Consider the following 23,617-nt stretch of genomic DNA (forward strand, 5'->3'; position numbering starts at 1 on the left):
TTGTTGACGTTGAGTGTGAGTTTATTTTCCTGACACCACACTCCGAGGGCCCTCACCTCCTCCCTGTAGGCCGTCTCGTCGTTGTTGGTAATCAAGCCTACCACTGTTGTGTCGTCCGCAAACTTGATGATTGAGTTGGAGGCGTGCGTGGCCACGCAGTCGTGGGTGAACAGGGAGTACAGGAGAGGGCTCAGAACGCACCCTTGTGGGGCCCCAGTGTTGAGGATCAGCTGGGAGGAGATGTTGTTGCCTACCCTCACCACCTGGGGGCGGCCCGTCAGGAAGTCCAGTACCCAGTTGCACAGGGCGGGGTCGAGACCCAGGGTCTCGAGCTTGATGACGAGCTTGGAGGGTACTATGGTGTTGAATGCCGAGCTGTAGTCGATGAACAGCATTCTCACATAGGTATTCCTCTTGTCCAGATGGGTTAGGGAAGTGTGCAGTGTGGTTGAGATTGCATCGTCTGTGGACCTATTTGGGCGGTAAGCAAATTGGAGTGGGTCTAGGGTGTCAGGTAGGGTGGAGGTGATATGGTCCTTGACTAGTCTCTCAAAGCACTTCATGATGACGGATGTGAGTGCTACGGGGCGGTAGTCGTTTAGCTCAGTTACCTTAGCTTTCTTGGGAACAGGAACAATGGTGGCCCTCTTGAAGCATGTGGGAACAGCAGACTGGTATAGGGATTGATTGAATATGTCCGTAAACACACCGGCCAGCTGGTCTGCGCATGCTCTGAGGGCGCGGCTGGGGATGCCGTCTGGGCCTGCAGCCTTGCGAGGGTTAACACGTTTAAATGTCTTACTCACCTCGGCTGCAGTGAAGGAGAGACCGCATGTTTTCATTGCAGGCCGTGTCAGTGGCACTGTATTGTCCTCAAAGCAGGCAAAAAAGTTATTTAGTCTGCCTGGGAGCAAGACATCCTGGTCCGTGACTGGGCTGGATTTCTTCCTGTAGTCCGTGATTGACTGTAGACCCTGCCACATGCCTCTTGTGTCTGAGCCGTTGAATTGAGATTCTACTTTGTCTCTGTACTGACGCTTAGCTTGTTTAATAGCCTTGCGGAGGGAATAGCTGCACTGTTTGTATTCAGTCATGTCACCAGACACCTTGCCCTGATTAAAAGCAGTGGTTCGCGCTTTCAGTTTCACACGAATGCTGCCATCAATCCACGGTTTCTGGTTAGGGAATGTTTTAATCGTTGCTATGGGAACGACATCTTCAACGCACGTTCTAATGAACTCGCACACCGTATCAGCGTATTCGTCAATGTTGTTGTCTGACGCAATACGGAACATCTCCCAGTCCACGTGATGGAAGCAGTCTTGGAGTGTGGAGTCAGCTTGGTCGGACCAGCGTTGGACAGACCTCAGCGTGGGAGCTTCTTGTTTTAGTTTCTGTCTGTAGGCAGGGATCAACAAAATGGAGTCGTGGTCAGCTTTTCCGAAAGGGCAGGGCCTTATATGCGTCGCGGAAGTTAGAGTAACAATGATCCAAGGTCTTTCCACCCCTGGTTGCGCAATCGATATGCTGATAAAATTTAGGGAGTCTTGTTTTCAGATTAGCCTTGTTAAAATCCCCAGCTACAATGAATGCAGCCTCCGGATAAATCGTTTCCAGTTTGCAGAGAGTTAAATAAAGTTCGTTCAGAGCCATCGATGTGTCTGCTTGGGGGGGGATATATACGGCTGTGATTATAATCGAAGAGAATTCTCTTGGTAGATAATGCGGTCTACATTTGATTGTGAGGAATTCTAAATCAGGTGAACAGAAGGATTTGAGTTCCTGTATGTTTCTTTCATCACACCATGTCACGTTAGTCATAAGGCATACGCCCCCGCCCCTCTTCTTACCAGAAAGATGTTTGTCTCTGTCGGCGCGATGCGTGGAGAAACCCGTTGGCTGCACCACCTCGGATAGCGTCGTTCCAGTGAGCCATGTTTCCGTGAAGCATAGAACGTTACAGTCTCTGATGTCCCTCTGGAATGCTACCCTTGCTCGGATTTCATCAACCTTGTTGTCAAGAGACTGGACATTGGCAAGAAGAATGCTAGGGAGTGGTGCACGGTGTGCCCACACACACTGTATGTGTGTGGTTATTAAGACCAGGCACCACACCCTAATATGGCATTATTTTTCCCCCTTAACCATATCACAATCAACTTTTACCAGTTCAATGTGGACACAAATATAATACTTTTTTTGTAAAATAAACATTTGACAACATATAAACAATTTCCTATGTCTAAGTCTGGAGAAACGTCTAAGGATAACCACACAAAATGTGGTGTGTGTAGATGTTTCTGAGGGTGAGAAAAAGGATTTGGCGTGTGGGAAGAGTCTGACTCGTGAAAGTGCAGTTAAAGGCAAATACAATGAATTTAGACTTCCAAAGACCTATTTAGACCCAATCACCATCTCTTCAAAGTAAGTTACTACATATAGTCCAGTTTGTAACATGCTATATGAAATGGGATTTTAAATGGTGTGTGATTCAATGTACTGAGCGAAATTATGGATGTATGTCCATTGAAGTGGTTTAAGTGATGCCGGTAATATGATAAACTAACAAAAATAACATTTTCATAAACTTTTTGACATTTTCAAATACCAATATTAATGGACCAAAATACCAAACAATCTCTAAATTGATAAGCAGATGCAAAAATGTAATTTTAGCCTGTGGTGCCTGGCCTTAATTAGATAACGTCACAGGATGAGACTGGGCCTCAACTGGCCTCCAACACACAGGCATGACTACATCAAACACAGCCGCAATACTTTAGTTCCACTCTCAGTGTGTGTCAATCTCTGCAGGGTACAGCTCAAATCAGAAAGGTATTATGCCATTCATCTGGTCCCGATTCACTGTGAAGATCATTCCTGAGCTTTCTTCGACTCAACCTTAAAATCCAATCCCAAACTTTTGTAAATCACAAGGAATGTTAAGACCCGGCAGGTACATTGCAATCTGATATTGAGGGAGAACAGAGAGGTCTGGTCATTTTTTGGTATGACATGACATAGAAGAATCCTTACGATTTCAGAGTGATGATTGCATTTGGGATTGCTTGTGTTTTACTATGAATTGGTATATTTTCAAGACAGTTAATATGTCATTGTGGCCTTCCCACTGGGACATTTCTAATCAGTACATGTAATTTATGCTATAGCCTCAAGATCATCTTTTTTCCTGCAAGAGATTCTGATAAAAAAAAAAGATGTAACTTGGTACCACCACTAGAGGCACCACTCTGTAAGCTACTTTTGTCAGAGAGCAGTCATTCTAATGAGCCCTCATTATATCAATGTGGTGTGGACATATAGGCTACTGCACTGTGTTAAATAAATAAAATATAACGGTGAAAATGATATTCAACAAGATTCTCTATATTGAAAATGCAGTATGCTTGTTTTTGTATTTTAGTTGCATGATGCCCAAAGTGGATGTAGCCTATTTACTTATCGGTGTTACTTGAATGTGTGTGCAGGCCATTTTTTATTCGCAAATGGACATGCCAGTGATGCAAAACATATCGTCATGTACAGCATCTTTGATAGCACATAAGGAATATATGGATGAAAAAGCTGCCACCTATATGATACTTCCCAGTTCATGTGACGAGCCATCTATGAGTAATCTAAGCACTGTTTGTCACAAAACAAATAATTAGGGAAGTTTTGAAAATTCACTGGATGTTTTGCCTTGAACCCTTCACACAAAAATGATTCAATGTTCTGGAATGGTTGAAAATAAAATAAACGATTTTCCCTCAGTTGTGCATTATTCAATAAGAACCCACCGTAACACTTGTATAACCTTTCTTAGTTGTTTAACCATCTTTTAAAAAATGAATTTGAATTGTTCCCTCCCCGCCATGCATATCATTAAAGTGATTCGCGTTGTCGCTAGGTGAAGTAGCTAGCTACTACTCGCGCAGCCAGATTGAAGCAGGTGTACAACATGGCGATCACAGGCAACGGATCTCTCGCTACTCTTCTCTTTTTGTTCGTGATTCCAGCAGCTCTTCACAAAGGTAGGATTTCGACGAAAAACTAAACAAACCTACGTCTTTTTAATTATTTTATATGGACATTGAGGAGTGGGCAAAAATGAGTGCATTCAGAGCAAGCTTTTTTCTGGATGTGCCCGTATAATTTTGAGTGATAGTTTATTAGTTAAGCATTGAGTGTTGCCTAACTGTTCTTCAAGTTGGAATACGATATTCCATGTGCCTAAAGAAGACTCAAATATTTGTTACATTCTTTGAAAATGTAAATTTCACTCATAGCCGTTACAGATGTTTCTGTCTTCCATACTAACCCCTCAACACAAATCACTTTGGCTAGTTTTCCCTTAGTCTTGAGCCCTGTGCCACTGTAATACTCACAAAGCTGCAGTTGGGAGTTTAAATGTGCGAAATTGGATATGAAAATAGTTGATTTTCCAAAGTATAAAGACCATAAATTCAACTTCAGTGTACAAGTTTAATATGGTTAGTTAAAATTAACCAGTCAGATGTTCTGAACACTTTTGTGTTGCGAATGTCCAGATTCTGTTGAACGCCGTAGCCTACAATGAATGCTGAATATTTGTAGCGGGAGCTATTCTGAGCGCGTTACCATGCTGAAGTTGAGGCTAATTTACATTGCATCACTTTACCGAAAAAATGCTCAGCTTTATTACATGTATTTAGACATTTTGATTTAGTTTGCTCAAACTATGATCCATAGGCCTACTGGCGTGATTGAATAGTCACTTTGTGTGTCGCATGTGTGACCTGGCAGACTGTTGATACAGCTAGGTATCTATGTTGCTAGGTAGGCTACTCTGAAACTATACCTTACAGTTGAATGCCCAGGGAACGGTGTCAGTGGTGTACAGTACACCGATGGAGACATAAGTTGTTAGTGGTGCTGTTTTGATTTTGCTTGCTTCCTAAACACCTTTTAAAAGTCAAATCAGTGGCTTAAAATATAACATGAGTGTGTGCTGTTATAGACTAGTCAACTGGATAGGCTATTACACATTGTCAGCTGATTCAGTATTGCAAATACTGTATCATGCCACGAGCTCTAGCAAGAGATGCGTTGGGAATACAATTCATGATGAATGAAAATATGGCAATTCAGATGTGGCTAGCTAAACTCGATTGAATCTCTGCAATTTGTGTCATATTGTACTGTAATTCATGTTTGTTAAAAATTCAATGTGAACAAAGTTATTTATTGAATTATCATAGCCTAGTCTTGTGGAAACGAATCAATGTTTCTCCGAAAAACCTGGCATGCGGTTTTACTCTGCCAAATGCAAAACACACTTGTTTTTCGATGCACCCATCTCTTTTCTACAACGTGTTGATTTACAATGTTGGGCAAACTCTATCAATTATGCAAAATAATATGCCAGGCTACTCAGTCAATAGGGAGTTTAGTTTACTGTAATCATCAACAGGTTCACCCTAATTAAGCTACCAAGTACCAACACCTACTGTATAGTCTATGACATTGCTGTCCACAAGATGTGCACAGAGCTTGGGTAGCCTTTATCTAGACAAAGCACTCCCACTGCTAGGCTGAATATTTCATAGACATTAAAACCAGTAGATGGTGATAGTGCTGGCTTCATCCACGTATTCCAATGGAAAACTCCCAATGGCGCATGAAGTATTTGAATTTTGATTTGATTTGCTCAAGTAGGACAGTGGTCTAAGGTACTGCATCTGTGCAAGAGGGGCCACTACAGTCCCTGGTTCGAATCCAGGCTGTATCACATCCAGCAGTGATTGGGAGTCCCTTAGGGCGGCGCACAATTGGTCCAGCGTCGTCCGGGTTTGGCCGGGGTAGGCCGTCATTGTAAATAAGAATTTGTTCTTACCCGACTTGCCTATTTAAATAAAGGTAAAAAAATAAATACAATTAAAATGAGAGACCACATCCTGTCGTTTTCAATGGGAAAACTTGTGCCATAGTGGGCAGAACATGCAAGGACGGGGGCAGAGCCAAGCATGAGCAAGTGAGATCCAATTGGTGCGTTCTAGTATGATGCATATTGCCATTAGGGAACACCTACTCCTTCTAAACAATGCAATTTAAAAAAAAAAACTTTTGCAAAGGGTAAAGTCTACAAAACATCCACTCTGTTCATAACAGATTCTAGTTTTGGGAACAGAACTGTATTGAGGTCAAATTTTTCAGCAATGAGAAATCCATCTTCTCCCACTGCCCGCCAGTGGGCTTCCTCTCATAACCATATTTGATAGTGATTAGAAACGCCAAGTGTATTGGCGTGTATTCAAGTGTATAAACTGTAAACTTCCGACTTCAACTGTATAAGTTGGAGTCATTAAAACTTGTTTTACAACCACTCCACAGATTTCTTGTTAACAAACTATAGTTTTGGCAAGTCAGGTAGGATGACAAGTAATTTTTCCAACAATTGTTTACAGACAAGATTATTTCACTTATAATTCACTGTATCACAATTCCAGTAGGTCAGAAGTTTTCACATATACTAAGTTGACTGTGCCTTTAAACAGCTTGAAAAATTATGTGATGGATTTCGAAGCTTTTGATAGGCTAATTGACATCATTTGAGTCAATTGGAGGCATACCTATGGATGTATTACAAGGCTTACCTTCAAACAATGCCCGACAGGCGGGAGCGAAGGACACTGTCTACCATTGTGTACTAGCTAAAGCTAGCTACCGTTGTCGCCCCTGCCTCTTCTGTGGGATTTATCGGCGGTTGGCATCCAGCATTAGGGTGTGCCCAAGCCTCCCACCTACAGTTGAATTCGGAAGTTTACATACACTTAGGTTGGAGTCACTAGTTTTTCAACCACTCCACAAATTTCTTGTTAACGAACTATAGTTTTGGCAAGTCGGTTATGACATCTACTTTGTGCATGACACAAGTAATTTTCCCCAAAATTCAGACAGATACCTTCAAACTCAAACTCTGTGCTTCTTTGCTTGACATCATGGGAAAATCAAAAGAAATCAGCCAAGACCTCAGAATTTTTTTTGTAGACCTCCACAAGTCTGGTTCATCCTTGGGAGCAATTTCCAAACGCCTGAAGGTACCATGTTCATCTGTACAAACAATCGTACGCAAGTAAAAACACCATGGGACCACGCAGGAAGGAGATGCGTTCTGTCTCATAGAGATGAACGTACTTTGGTGCGAAAAGTGCAAATACATATTTATATCAAAAAATCTCATTTTACATTGGCTCGTTACGTTCAGTAGTTCCAAAACATCCAGTGATTTTTGCAGAGAGCCACATCAATTTACAGAAATACTCATAATAAACATAAATAAAAGATACAACTATTAAGCATGGAATTATAGATGCACTTCTCCTTAATGCATCTGCTGTGTCAGATTTTTAAAAAACTTTATGGAAAAAGCACACCATGCTAGAATCTGAGTACGGCGCTCAGAGACCAAAACAACCCAAACAGATATCCGCCATGTTGTGTAGTCACAGAAGTCAGAAATAGCATTATAAATATTCACTTACCTTACCTTCATCAGAATGCACTCCCAGGAATCCCAATTCCACAATAAATGTTTGCTTTGTTTGATAATGTCCATCATTTATGTCCAAATACATCCTTTTTGTTAGCGCGTTCAGCCCAGTTACCCAAATTCAAGACGTGCGATCACTAGGCGTAGAAAAAGTCAAAAAGTTCCGTTACAGTCCGTAGAAACATGTCAAACGATGTATAGAATCAATCTTTAGGATGTTTTTAACATAAATCTTCAACCATGTTCCAACCGGAGAATTCCTTTATCTGTAGAAATGCAATGGAACTCAAGCTACCTCGCACGTGAACACGCGTGTCCAGCTTGTGGCTCTCTGGCAGACCTCTGACTCAATCCCCTCTCATTCTCCCCCACTTCACAGAAGAAGCCTCAAACAAGGTTCTAAAGACTGTTGACATCTAGTGGAAGCCTTAGGAAGTGCAATTTGACTCTATAGACACTGTGTATTTGATAGGCCAAGAGTTGAAAAACTACAAACCTCAGATTTACCACTTCCTGGTTGTTTTTTTTTCTCAGGTTTTTGCCTGCCATATGAGTTCTGTTATACTCAGACATCATTCAAAAAGTTTTAGAAACTTCAGTGCTTTCTATCCAAATCTACTAATAATATGCATATATTAGCAACTGGGCCTGAGTAGCAGACAGTTTACTCTGGGCACCGTATTCATCCAAGCTTCTCAATACTGCCCCCAGCCCAAAGAATTTAAGGACAACAAAGTCAAGGTACTGGAGTGGCCATCACAAAGCCTTGACCTCAATCCTATAGAACATTTCTGGGCAGAACTGAAAAAGTGTGTGCGAGCAAGGAGGCCTACAAACCTGACTCAGTTATAGCAGCCCTGTCAGGGGGAATGGGCCAAAATTCACCCACCTTATTGTGGGAAGCTTGTGGAAGGCTACCCGAAACGTATGACCCAGGTTAAAATATTTAAAGACAATGCTACCAAATACTAATTGAGTATATGTAAACTTCTGACCCACTGGGAATGTGATGAAAGAAATAAAAGCTGAAATAAATCACTCTACTATTATTCTGACATTTCATTCTTAAAATAAAGTGGTGATCCTAACTGACCTAAGACAGAATTTTTACTAGGATTAAATGTATTTGGCTGAGGTGTATGCGAACTTCCTACTTCAACTGTTCATGTGAGTTTTCGTGAGAGTCAACTTTTCATAGATAGCTTTTAATCGTTTGTAGCTCAAACCATTCGGACTCCACAGATGTTTTTGTAAAAAGACTCGGCCCGGGCCCCTTCGGGATCTGCCCTTGTCTCACAAACACCTCTCTAGCTCAGTCCCCGTTATTCACACAGACTAAAATTATGAGGAAGAAATAGACAAATCCAATGATGCAACCCAGAAGTCTGTAGCTCTGACACACTATTTAAAAGGGGTTAGAAGTCTAAAAGGCGGTGGCGTTGCAGTGGGTTAACGAAATAGCAGTTGTTCCATTTGATTTTGACCCTTGCCATTGTTTCCCAGCTAAACAGAATAACCATACAGTTTTCTTTATAGCAGGCTGGTTTCACAATCCCAACAGATTACTCCAAACATCAGAGGTCGACCGATTATGATTTTAACGCCGATACCGATTATTGGAGGACCAAATAAAGCCTATACCTAATTTAATTTTTATTATTAAAAAAATGATTTTACCCCTTTTTTCTCCCCAATTTTGTGGTATCCAATTGGTTGTAGTTACGGTCTTGTCTCATCACTGCAACTCCCATACGGACTCGGGAGATGCGAAGGTCGAGAGCCATGCGTCCTCCGAAACCCAACCAAGCCACACTGCTTCTTGACACAATGCACATCCAACCCGGAAGCCAGCTGCAACAATGTGTCAGAGGAAACACCGTACACCTGGTGACCTGGTCAGCGTGCACTGCACCCGGTCAAACACAGCAGTCGCTAGGGCGCGATGAGACAAGGATATCCCTGCCGGCCAAATCCTCCCAAACCCGGACGACGATGGGCCAATTGTGCTCCGCCCCACAGGCCTCCCGGTCACGGCCGGCTGGGACAGAGCCTGGGCTCAAACCCAGAATCTCTGGTGGCACAGCCTTAGACCACTGCGCCATCCGGGAGGCCCTATACAGAGTAGAAAGTAAAAGTGCAATATTTGCCATGTAAAGAAGCAAACGTTTAAGTTCCTTGCTCAGAACATGAGAACATGTGAAAGCTGGTGGTCCCTTTAAACATGAGTCTTCAATATTCCCAGGTAAGAGGTTTTAGGTTGTAGTTATTAGAGGACTATTTCTCTCTATACCATTTGTATTTCATATACCTTTTGACTATTGGATGTTCTAATAGGTACTTTAGTATTACCAGCCTAATCTCGGGAGTTGACATGCTTGAAGTCATACACAGCGCAAAGCTTGAAGCATTGCGAAGAGCTGCTGACAAATGCAGGACAGTGCTGTTTGAATGAATGCTTACGAGCCTGCTGCTGCCTACCACCGCTCAGTCAGACTGCTCTATCAAATCATAGACTTAATTATAATATAGTAACACACAGAAATACTAGCCGTAGGTCTTTAATGTGGTCAAATCCGGAAACTATAATCTCAAAAACAAAACGTTTATTCTTTCAGTGAAATACGGAACCGTTCCGTATTTTATCTAATGGGTGGCATCCATGAGTCTAAATATTGCTGTTGCATTGCACTACCTTCAACGTTATGTCATAATTACGTAAAATTCTGGTAAATTAGTTGGCAACGAGCCAGGCGGCCCAAACTGTTGCATATACCCTGACTCTGTGTGCAATGAACGCAAGAGAAGTGACACAATTTCCCTAGTTTAATATTGCCTGCTAACATGAATTTCTTTTAACTAAATATGCAGTTTAAAAAAATATACTTCTGTGTCTTGATTTTAAGGAAGGCATTGATGTTTATGGTTAGGTACATTCGTGCGATGATTGTGCTTTTTTGCAAATGCGCTTTTGTTAAATTATCCCGTTTGGCGAAGTTGGCTGTCTTTGCAATGAGCCAGGTGACCTAAACTGCTGCATTTACCCTGACTCTGTTGCACAGAACGCAAGAGAAGTGACACAATTTCCCTAGTTAAAATAAATTCATGTTAGCAGGCAATATTCACTAAATATGCAGGTTTAAAAATATATACTTGTGTATTGATTTTAATAAAGGTGTTGATGTTTATGGTTAGGTACACATTGGTGCAACGATGGTACGTTTTTCGCGAATGCGCTTGTTAACCTCTCTAGGGTATGTGGGACGCTAGCAAATACAGAAATACTCATTATAAAAATTCTGAAAACAAAACATATTTTACATAGGTTTAAAGATTAACTTCTTGTGAATCCAACCACGGTGTCAGATTTAAAAAATGCTTTATGGCGAAATCAAATCAAATCAAATCAAATTTATTTATATAGCCCTTCGTACATCAGCTGATATCTCAAAGTGCTGTACAGAAACCCAGCCTAAAACCCCAAACAGCAAGCAATGCAGGTGTAGAAGCACGGTGGCTAGGAAAAACTCCTATGTGGGGTGGCCAGTCCTCTTCTGGCTGTGCCGGGTGGAGATTATAACAGAACATGGCCAAGATGTTCAAATGTTCATAAATGACCAGCATGGTTGAATAATAATAAGGCAGAACAGTTGAAACTGGAGCAGCAGCACAGTCAGGTGGACTGGGGACAGCAAGGAGTCATCATGTCAGGTAGTCCTGGGGCATGGTCCTAGGGCTCAGGTCCTCTGAGAGAGAGAGAGAGAGAAAGAGAGAATTAGAGAACGCACACTTAGATTCACACAGGACACCGAATAGGACAGGAGAGGTACTCCAGATATAACAAACTGACCCTAGCCCCCCGACACAAACTACTGCAGCATAAATACTGGAGGCTGAGACAGGAGGGGTCAGGAGACACTGTGGCCCCATCCAAGGACACCCCCGGACAGGGCCAAACAGGAAGGATATAACCCCACCCACTTTGCCAAAGCACAGTCCCCACACCACTAGAGGGATATCTTCAACCACCAATTTACCATCCTGAGACAAGGCTGAGTATAGCCCACAAAGATCTCCGCCAGGGCACAACCCAAAAGGGGCGCCAACCCAGACAGGATGACCACATCAGTGAATCAACCCACTCAGGTGACGCACCCCTTCCAGGGACGGCATGAGAGAGCCCCAGTAAGCCAGTGACTCAGCCCCTGTAATAGGGTTAGAGGCAGAGAATCCCAGTGGAAAGAGGGGAACCGGCCAGGCAGACAAATCAAAGCCCATCAGACAAATCATTACAAACAGTAACCAGCCAAGTAGAAGAGTTACACAAGTCAGAAATAGAGATAAAATGAATCCTTTACCTGATGATCTTCATATGGTGGCACTCAAAAGACATTCATTTACTCAATAAATGTTCCTTTTGTTTCGAAAGTCTCTTTATATCCGAAAACCTCAGTTTTGTTTTCTTCAGTAATCCACAGGCTCAAACGCAGTCAAAACAGGCAGACAAAAAATCCAAATTGTATCCATAAAGTTCATAGAAACATGTCAAACAATGTTTATATTCAATCCTCAGGTTGTTTTTAGCCTAAATTATCTATAATATTTCAACCGGACAATAACGTTGTCAATACAAAAGGTAAACAAGAAAGGCACTCTCTCGGGATTGTGCATGAAAAAGCTCTGTGACGCGACAAGGGTCCACTCATTCAGACAGGTCTTACTCCCTCATTTATCAGAATACAAGCCTGAAACAATTTCTAAAGCCTGTTGACATCTAGTGGAAGGCATAGGAACTGCAAATTGAGTCCTAAGTCAATAGATACTGTAATGGCATTGAATAGAAAACTTACGAAAAATCCATTCAGGAAGTAGGTTTTTGCCTGCCAAATCAGTTCTGTTATACTCAGGCACTATTTTAACAGTTTCGGAAACATTAGTGTTTTCTATCCAAATCTACTAGTTATATGCACTTCATATCTTCTGGGCCTGAGTAGCAGGCTGTTTAATTTGGGCATGCTTTTCATCCAAAATTCCAAATGCTGCCCCCTACCCTAGAGAAGTTAAATCACCCGTTTGGTGAAGTAGGCTGTGATTCAACGATAAATTAACAGGAACCGCATCGATTATATGCAACTCAGGACAAGCTAGATAAACTAGTAATATCATCAACCATGTGTAGTTAACTAGTGATTATGTTAAGATTGATTGATTGTTTTTTATAAGATAAGTTTAATGCTAGCTAGTACCTTACAGCTCCTTGCTGTTTCGCCTGTCGCGCAGACTCCTCGTGGAGTGCAATGTAATCGACCATGATCGGTGTCCAAAAATGCAGATTACCGAATCAATCATAATCACTAGTTAACTACACATGGTTGATATTACTAGATATTATCTAGCGTGTCCTGCGTTGCATATAATCTGACTGAGCATACAAGCATCTAAGTATCTGACTGAGCGGTGGTAGGCAGAAGCAGGCGTGTAAGCATTCATTCAAACAGCACTTTTGTGCGATTTGCCAGCATCTCTTCGTTGTGCGTCAAGCATTGTGCTGTTTATGACTTCAAGCCTATCAACTCCCCAGATGAGGCTCGTGTAACCGAAGTGAAATGGCTAGCTAGTTAGCGTGCGCTAATTGTCGTTGTGTTGCTGTTCGAGCCCAGGGACGAGCGAGGAGAGGGACAGAAGCTATACTGTTACACTGGCAATACTAAAGTGCCTATAATAACATCCAATAGTCAAAGGTTAATGAAATACAAATGGTATAGAGGGAAATAGTACAATAATTCCTATAATATCTACAACTTAAAACTTCTTACCTGGGAATATTGAATACTCATGTTAAAAGGAGCCACCAGCTTTCATATGTTTTCATGTTCTGAGCAAGGAACTGAAACGTTAGCTTTCTTACATAGCACATATTGCAATTTTACTTTCTTCTCCAACACTTTGTTTTTGCATTATTTAAACCAAATTGAACATGTTTCATTATTTACTTGAGGCTAAATGGATTTTATTGATGTATTATATTAAGTTAAAATAACTGTTCATTCAGTATTGTTGTAATTGTCATTATTACAAATACATGTAAAAAAAAAAAAAAAAATTATCCGATTAATCGGTATCAGCTTTTTCGGTCCTCCAATAATCGGTATCGGCGTTAAAATCATAATCCGTCGACCTCTACTCTGTTGCATGTGTAGCGCAAAGTTTTACGTGTCGTCATTACATGTTATATAGGTATGCACGTCCAGCTTTGACATCGGTTTTGCACATCAGGGTTAAACTGTTTGCATTTTTAGCTAATATCGGCTGATTCCGATATATCGTGCATCCTTAGTGAAAATGGACCTTTATATTTGCTGCTGCTCTGTTTTTCTCTGGTGCCCTGAGAAGTAATGAAGAACAATGGCTTTATTGTGGGGGGAGGTGGGTTGCTGCTGTACCCCTCTGTCAACAGATGACTGGGCTTGGTCACATCACATGTATCTTTTTGATTATACTAAGTCTTTACTGAGGTGCCAACTGATTGAACAAGTAAAGCTACCAACACAATCCCTGATGAGGGATGCTGGATTAAAATCAGACATTTTGAAACCACTGCACATTATGCCACTGCATTGTAGGAAAAAAATATTATTTGACTTAGAAGATGTCATCATAACAACGGTCCTAAGACTAGCCCACTGCTCTGAAAATATTTGTACCAAAACAAATATTTTGATTAGGGCTAGATCTCCCCCAGAGTTGTTAGGCCCCTAATAAGCTTGTTATAGCAAGCTGTCATATTATATAAGTGAGCAATTTTTTTTGCATGCATTCATCCATGTAATGCTGGGTCCAACAATGAATTAAAAACATGTATGGAAGCATAAATAATATGCATGCATACCCCTGAAAAAACAAATACTGCTTCATCATTGTAAGGGAAATGCATCCTTTAAAATACAGTACAGGTATCTATCAACTGGGCTTATTGGACTTGAGTGATCTGCATTCTTGTCTGATATTAGCATAACACTAGTTACTTTTCAGTGAATTTGGCTCTGACGAGACCCTCACTGTCTCCCACAGAATTGGATCCCTTGTGATCATTGTATTCAGTTCCTGTCCATTTGTTTCCTACCTATTGCTGCAGTGTCTTGTCTGATGATAGCTTCTCGGCTGTTTTGTCTGCACAAATGCCAGATGCTACAGGATTATACAGTCTAAGGTCTCTATTCAATCCACATTGCGGAAGTTCAGCTTTAAAGTATGATTGAAATTTTAAAGGGAATGTTCCTGCTTTTGCAGAGACTACAATCACGGTAAATGCTACATATGTCAGTTCAATCTGAAATTACCTTTTACATTAATGTTGAGGAATCTGTAATGGTTCAGCTTTACAGATTGAATAGAACCCCAATTTTCTCTGTCAGAGCTGGGTGATGCAAGGGAAGTCTTGTGTGAAAATGCACACTAGGCCCTCCCTTGTGGTAAATCGTTTGAAGTAGGTAGTGTCCCTAAATAGCACTATAATCTAATAACATTGTGTAGAGTTAGAGAATAAAATAAATAAATATATACACACACTGTAATCTACTCTAGCGTGAATACCTTTTATTAGCAATCTATCAACGGGGGCAGCAGTAGGCACAGCCTAGGCCTAGCCTATGTTTTATCCTGAAAATAAAGATGAAAGGAAATGTTTGAACCACGTTGCTTTTCTTAGACAGTTTGCTGCTGCTTTGAAGTGTGTAGTATTGGATGGGCTCCACTTGGCTGTCAGACTAATACCTTCTAGACTGAAAATGAAATGGGTGAGGGAGAAACTAATCCGCATAATAATATTTTTGAGGATTATGTCTGGAGACTAGCAAACTGCCTTCCTATTGATTGGTCGCTTGGCCCTGCAGAAATGACAGAGCGAGACAAGATCCCTCTTAATTCTTACTTAGTTTGGACACTTAGACAGATTTCCTGCCTTATTCCTGATGCCTTCTGTCCTACAATATTGATTAATAATAATAGCAGCAGCAGCCACAACAATAACAACTTAAGTTTTATAACAATGATGGCTCTGGGCATACTGAACTAAATGCTCACGGAAGGGAGCTGTTAACTTTTTAAAATTGTTTTCAAAAAGCAGTGTTGATGGCATTTATACAAAATTAATTGAGAATTAAATTGTACTGCATTATGAAACTTCAGTTCACCATTTAGTCCAAGGTTTTGAAGTCATTTACTTATTGTAAAAAAAAATCCCCCAAAAATCTCAGCTCTTTAAAATGAAAGCCTTGGATGATGTTTTGGTTTATAATGACTAGTAATAAACTATTTAAGACTGGAGCCAGCAAACATTGATTCAGCAACTGATACAGATAAAAGTAGAAATCATCAATAGGCTAGTGGATAGAATAGTGTTTATGCAAAGGTTGAAGTTGATACATTATCACAAACGGGGATTTGCTAATAGACAGAGAATCCAATGTCCATGTGACTGTGTCCCCTCTTAGGTGCTATTACCTCGACTCCTCACTCATCTGAAAGGACAAGACAGGTTCAAGCAATATGGCGGATACTAACATGCTGTGTAGATGGAGTTGCTCTCAAAGGCCACTTAACGCTGCGCTCATATTACTCTGATATCCACTTGACTACTGATGTTAAGCTCAATGTAGGCATAGCTTATTTGTAATAAATCTATTATGTAACATATTTTTCTTCATTTTTATGCATGTATTTGTGAAATACATGACACTGTCATCAATCATAGGCCTTTGGTTGTTGATTTATGACGGTGCTACCCACATTCCTTCCAACATTTTCTCTCATGGGAAGAATGGATAGTCTTTCTCTTTGTTTTATTGGCACCATGTGCTATACAATATAGTGCCTCATTCAACTTTGAAATTCTTGCCAGTGGTTGAAGATTCATATAGGTCAATGCCATTTGACAAAAGCTCTTATTCAAACCAATCATGTACATGATTACCCGAGTTTAAATGAATAATGCGCGTTTCTTGGGTATGACTCAAAACCGGCTTTTATGTCTTGACTGAAATTCTGTCATAACCCCCCCCACTTAAATTTCTATCAACAAAAGACCCTCTCTACCAAAATGTATGCCGACTAGCATCAGAATATTTTTTTGTAATTCTTTCAAAACTCCTCATTGTTCAAATTTAAAGGAGGAAAACAGAGCTTTATTCAACACAGGCATTGAAGCTGAAGTGGTCTGATTTGTGTGCTGAATTTATGAAAGTTGTCTGTCCAAGGTTTTCCAACATTTTGATATTATAGTTTTGTGTTTTTTATTTCTATTCGTTTTTATATTTTCATTGAAATTCAGTTTTAGTTTCAGTTTCAGTTAATTTTCAGATCCACTTTACTAGTTATTTAGTTCAGTTTTTAAAATAACTTTTCTATTGTGCTTTATTTTAACAGTGGCAGGCTATACAACACATACAGTGGGGCAAAAAAGTATTTAGTCAGCCACCAATTGTGCATGTTCTCCCACTTAAAAAGTTGAGAGAGGCCTGTAATTTCCATCATAGGTACACTTCAACTATGACAGACAAAATGAGAGAAAAAATCCAGAAAATCACATTGTAGGATTTTTAATGAATTTATTTGCAAATTATGGTGGAAAATAAGTATTTGGTCACCTGGATAAGTATTTGGTCACCTGGACTAAAGCATCCACCAACTCCTGGACAGTCTGTGGTGCAATGTGGCGTTGGTGGATGTAGTGAGACATGATGTCCCAGGTGTGCTCAATTGGATTCAGGTCTGGGGAATGGGCGGGCCAGTCCATAGCATCAATGCCTTCCTCTTGCAGGAACTGCTGACACACTCCAGCCACATGAGGTCTAGCAATGTCTTGCATTAGGAGGAACCCAGGGCCAACCGCACCAGCATATGGTCTCACAAGGGGTCTGAGGATCTCATCTCGGTACCTAATGGCAGTCAGGCTACCTCTGACGAGCACATGGAGGGCTGTGCGGCCCCCCAAAGAAATGCCACCCCACACCATGACTGACCCACCGCCAAACCGGTCATGCTGGAGGATGTTGCAGGCAGCAGAACGTTCTCCACGGCGTCTCCAGACTCTGTCACGTCTGTCACATGTGCTCAGTGTGAACCTGCTTTCATCTGTGAAGAGCACAGGGCGCCAGTGGCGATTTTGCCAATCTTGGTGTTCTCTGGCAAATGCCAAACGTCCTGCACAGTGTTGGGCTGTAAGCACAACCCCCCCCACCTGTGGATGCCGGGTCCTCATACCACCCTCATGGAGTCTGTTTCTGACCGTTTGAGCAGACACAAGCACATTTGTGGCCTGCTGGAGGTCATTTTGTGGGGCTCTGGCAGTGCTCCTCCAGCTCCTCCTTGCACAAAGGCGGAGGTAGCGGTCCTGCTGCTGGGTTGTTGCCCTCCTACGGCCTCCTCCACGTCTCCTGATGTACTGGCCTGTCTCCTGGTGTCTCCTTCTTTAACCTCTCTCTCTCCCACTTGGCCAATAGTCAGGGAAAATGCAGAGCGCCAAATTAAAATACTATAAAAATCAAACTTTCATTAAATCACACATGTAAGATACCAAATTAAAGCTACACTTGTTGTGAATCCAGCCTACATGTCAGATTTCAAAAAGGCTTTTCGGCGAAGCATAAGATGCTATTATCTGATGATAGCACAACCGTAAACAAAGATACAGTAGGATATTTCAACCCTGCAGGCACGACACAAAACGCAGAAATAAAATATAAATCATGCCTTACCTTTGACGAGCTTCTTTTGTTGGCACTCCAATATGTCCCATAAACATCACAAATGGTCCTTTTGTTCGATTAATTCCGTCAATATATATTCAAAATGTCAGTTTATTTGGCACGCTTGATTCAGAAAAACACAGTTTCCAATTTGCAAACATTTTTTTTGCTCAAAACATTTCAAACTACTTTTGTCATAAAACTTTAGGTATTTTTAAACGTTAATAATCGATCAAATTGCAGACGGGGACTATCTGTGTTCAATACTGGAAGACCATAAACTGACGCTACTTTTCGAGTCATGCGCCTCTCTCAAGAAGTACACTTCAAATGACACTCATTCAAGATGGCCGAACTTCTTCATTACACAAAGGAATAACCTCAACCAATTTCTAAAGACTGGTGACATCCAGTGGAAGCGGTAGGAACTGCAAACAGGTCCCTTAAATCTGGTTTCCCAATAAACTCATTGAATAGACAAAAAAAAAAATCTGAATGGTTTGTCCTCTGGGTTTTGCCTGCTACATAATTTCTGACATGATTGAAACATTTTTAGAGACTTCAGTGTTTCAGAGTGGATCATGGCTTTCAACTAGATTCACATGGTCAGTCTGTCATGGAAAGAGCAGATGACCTTAATTTTTTGTACACTCTCTGTGTATACAAATAAATGTGATATTTGAGGCTCTCTCACAAAGTGATTGTACAGTGTACACTCATAATATTATGATTTCAGTTTGTTTCGACCATTATAAAGACAAACATTTAAAAAAAAAAACGATGGCATCACTGCCATGTATAGCCTATAATGTGTTTTGTCTATGTGATCATCATTTTAGCTTTTTAGAAAATAAATATTCAACTAAGATTGGTGTGGTACGAACACATTGGTGAGACCCGGGTCTGTGCAGATTCACAGACTATACGACGTTCAGAACGAGATTGTAGAGGTAACTGGTTAATTAGCTGTTAATTTGGGAAATAGAAACTCAATAAAAACTCGTTTTCCCATGGTGCCCCAGGTTAATGAGTTAATAATTGCTTGATTCCGTTAATCACGCAATTAGAAACTTTAATCATTCGATGAGCAACAGTCGTCACATTAACTAATACAACGTCACGACACCGGTTAGCCAATGTGCGGGAGCACTGGTTGGTCGGGCCAATTGAGGTAGTATGTACATGAATGTATAGTTAAAGTGACTATGCATATATGATAAACAAGTGGTTGAACCAGTGGTTGATATGCACAATACGACCAAGAAGCATGTTTTTGGTAAACATTAGGCGTACATTAAATCTCATTGATATCAATCCATCTTTAATATCATTAAGGGTTGCATCACGTCTACCACCGTGCCATAGCGTTGCGTATATGGCTATTTTGAACATTTAACATCAATTCTAATTATCCTGCACTAAAAATGAAAGTAATTTACACATCACCTATTTACAAGTTAACATTAACAGAATGTACCTTGACGCTGGCAGGAAATTTGAACCTTCTTGTTAACGAATGATTTGAATCTATTCAGCAGGTATTTAATGAGCGGTGGAATTGAATTCTGAGATATATTCCCCCTCCTGCAATCCCATCCCTCCACCTTCCCACCTCAGCCATCCCTACCACCTGACTTGTGTGAAGCCATTGCAGCAGAAGAAACTGCAACCCCATACATCATATTGCCTCCTACACAAGAAATATCTCCCATTAAGTGTAGCTTATGAAGATCCATTAGCACTACTTTAAAACCCATACAACATCCTCATGTCTCATGTTTGAGGGCAATCATGCCATTTTTCAGAGTAAAGGTTTTCTTTTATTGAGACAAAAATGCCCTCTTGTGCGAATTCTACTCTGAAGGTGCTATCTACTGAGACCATAACCACTTAATCTATTCAGCGGGTGTGTGTGTGCTCTTATCACATGATTTGGTGTTTTGTGTAATGTTTCGCAGTTATTTTCCATCGATTTATCAATGAGTGGTTGTTCAACAAGAACATCCACAGTTGCTGCAAAGGGTCCGTCTTGGTTGGTTGCAAGAATTATGATGAGTTCTTAACTTGACTTCACACTGCTGAATTTCATTAACTACCACTGCAACCTCACACCACATAGTCATGGGTATATAGTCTAGCTCCACAGTATGTTTAAAAACTGTAAGAGCAGCATTTTAGTTTAATCAGCACTAAAGCATTTTCAAAAGACATTTCCAATTAGAAAATACTAGACGTCTTTGTTATATAACACCCTGTCATAGACAATTTTCTGGATAAACCTCTGGACACTTTGATCAAGAGGCCCAACTTTGGTACGCTACAGGTTTTTGCAGTTTGTATCGACTGGATGTTACCTGCTTTTGGAGTGAACTCATGCTGGAAGGATTTCGGAAGTTCAATGACTTGGATGTTTTAGGCTCTCTTTTGATGGCTTACATTGTTCAGTTTTGATTTGTCCCCAGTTTCTTTTGTGGCTGAAGCCAAAGTTTCCTTGTAGACAGAAATATAATTGTGCATGCAGTCTTCGGTAGTTTGAGTCGATTCCTTAAAGATTGCTCAAGTGCCTTGTGAGCCTATTTTGGCTTTTTTCATTTAGTCGCGTTCTGATATTGATTCATTGAGTGCATTCTAATTTGTTTCCATTCCCCTGTTGCATTTCTGTTGTGGGTTTCTGTGTGCCAGAAAATAACACTTGTTGGTTTTGCTGCCCTCATATTATTTAGCCTAATTTTATAATGCCTTGTCCCTGTTGACGTGCAAGAGCTGGAGAAATCTTATTTTTCGAGAGGAGAACAGTGGGTGACCATTTAGCGGCAGTGTATGTGTCAAAGTTAGTGCAAAAAGGGTCAATGCAGATAGTCCAGGTAGTTATTTGGTTAACTAACTATTTAGCAGTTTTATGGCTTGGGGGTAGAAGCTGTTCAGGGTCCTGTTGTTCCAGACTTAGTGCATTGGTGTACCTCTTGCCGTGCGGTACATATTAAGTGGTGATGCAGCCAGTCAAGATGCTCTTGATGGTGCAGCTGTATAGCTTTTTTAGAATCTTAGGGCCCAGGCCAAATCTTTTAAGCCTTCTGAGAGGGAAGTGGTGTTGTCGTGCCCTCTTCATGACTGTTTTGGTGTGTTTGAACTAGAGGTCGACCGATTGTGATTTTTCAACGCGGATAACGATTATTGGAGGACTAACAAAGCTGAAACCTATTAATCGGACGATTTTTAAAATGTATTAATGACAATTACAACAATACTGAATGAACACTTATTTTAACGTAATATAATACATCAATAAAATCAATTTAGTCTCAAATAAATAATGAAACATGTTCCATTTGGTTTAAATAATGCAAAAACAAAGTGTTGGAGAAGAAAGTAAAAGTGCAATATGTGCCATGTAAGAAAGCAAACGTTTAAGTTCCTTGTTCAGAACATGAGAACATATGAAAGCCGGTGGTTCCTTTTAACAGGAGTCTTCAATATTCCCAGGTAAGAAGTTTTAGGTTGTAGTTATTATAGGACTATTTCTCTCTGTACCATTTGTGTTTCATATACCTTTGACTATTGGATGTTCTTATAGGCACTTTAGTATTGCCAGTGTAACAGTATAGCTTCCGTACCTCTCCTCGCTCCTACCTGGGCTCGAACCAGGAACACAACGACAACAGCCACCCTCGAAGCACCGTTACCCATGCAGAGCAAGGGGAGCAACTACTCCAAGTCTCAGAGCAGGTGACGTTTGAAATGCTATTAGCGCGCACCCCACTAACTAGCTAGCCATTTCACACCACATCGTTACACCAGCCTAATCTGCAAAACGCACGAAAGTGCTGTTTGAATGAATGCTTATGAGCCTGCTGATGCCTACCATCGCTCAGACTGCTCTATCAAATATCAAATCATAGACTTAATTATAACATAATAACACACAGAAATGCAAGCCGTAGGTCATTTAATATGGCCGAATCCGGAAACTATCATCTCGAAAACAAGACGTTTATTCTTTCAGTGAAATACGGAACTGTTCCGTATTTTATCTAACGGGTGGCATCCATCAGTCTAAATTTTCCTGTTACATTGCACAACCTTCAATGTTATGTCATAATTACGTAAAATTCTGGTAAATTAGTTAAAATCAAATGTATTTGTCACATACATGGTTAGCAGATGTTAATGCGAGTGTAGCGAAATGCTTGTGCTTCTAGTTCCGACAATGCAGTAATAACCAATGAGTAAGCTAACCTAACAATTCCAAAACTACTACCTTATACACACAAGTGTAAAGGGATAAAGAATATGTACATAAAGCTATATGAATGACTGATGGTACAGAACAGCATAGGCAAGAGGCAGTAGATGGTATTGAGTACAGTATATACATATGAGATGAGTAATGTAGGTAAGTAATTCGCAACGAATTCGCAACAAGCCAGGCGGCCCAAACTGTTGCATATACCCTGACTCTGCGTGCAATGAACGCAAGAGAAGTGATGCAATTTCAACTGGTTAATATTTCCTGCTAACCTGGATTTCTTTTAGCTAAATATGCAGGTTTAAAAATATATACTTGTGTATTGATTTTAAGAAAGGCATTGGTGTTTATGGTTAGGTACACGTTGGAGCAACGACAGTCCTTTTTCGCGAATGTTCACTGCATCGATTATATGCAACGCAGGACACGCTAGATAAACTAGTAATATCATCAACTATGTGTAGTTATAACTAGTTATTATGATTAAGTTTCATGCTAGCTAGCAACTTACCGTGGCTTCTTACTACATTCGCGTAACAGGCAGGCTCCTCGTGAGGCATGTGGTTAGAGCGTTGGACTAGTTAACAGTAAGGTTGCAAGATTGAATCCCTGAGCTGACAAGGTAAAAATCTGTCGTTCTGCCCCTGAACAAGGCAGTTAACCCACCGTTCCTAGGCCGTCATTGAAAATAAGACTGTGTTCTTAACTGACTTTCCTAGTTAAATAAAGGTATAAAAAAATAAAATCGGCATCCGAAATGACCGATTTCCCATTGTTATGAAAACTTGAAATCAGCCCTAATTAATCGGCCATTCCGATTAATCGGTCGACCTCTAGTTCAAACTAGAGGCTGACCTATTTATCATTTTTCAACACCCATACACATATATATAATGACAATTACAACAATACTGAATGAACAATGAACCCTACTATTTTAATTTGATATAATACATAAATAAAATCTATTTAGTCTCAAATAAATATTGAAACGTGTTCAACTTGGTTGAAATAATGCAAAAACACAGTGTTGGAGAAGAAAGTAAAAGTGCCAAATGTTCCATGTAAAAAAGTTTACATTTAAGTTCCTTGCTGAGA

The 23,617-nt window shown here is 40.5% G+C and overlaps 1 protein-coding gene across 4 annotated transcripts in view; it reads left to right on the plus strand.

The window, feature by feature from the left end:
- The first annotated feature begins 3,918 nt into the window (after window positions 1-3,918).
- LOC112228465 (cell adhesion molecule 1) overlaps window positions 3,919-23,617 on the plus strand; it is a 495,694-nt gene continuing 475,995 nt past the window's right edge. For 3 of the 4 annotated variants that reach the window (XM_042309109.1, XM_042309111.1, XM_024393800.2), the window contains exon 1: window positions 3,919-4,034. In XM_042309109.1, the coding sequence (XP_042165043.1) occupies window positions 3,962-4,034 (73 nt within the window). In that variant the 5' untranslated portion in view covers window positions 3,919-3,961. The remainder of the gene's footprint in view (window positions 4,035-23,617) is intronic. The other variant, XM_042309110.1, reaches the window with a different exon arrangement.

The sequence above is a fragment of the Oncorhynchus tshawytscha genome, linkage group LG30 (assembly GCF_018296145.1).
Source record: "Oncorhynchus tshawytscha isolate Ot180627B linkage group LG30, Otsh_v2.0, whole genome shotgun sequence".
NCBI lineage: Eukaryota > Metazoa > Chordata > Actinopteri > Salmoniformes > Salmonidae > Oncorhynchus > Oncorhynchus tshawytscha.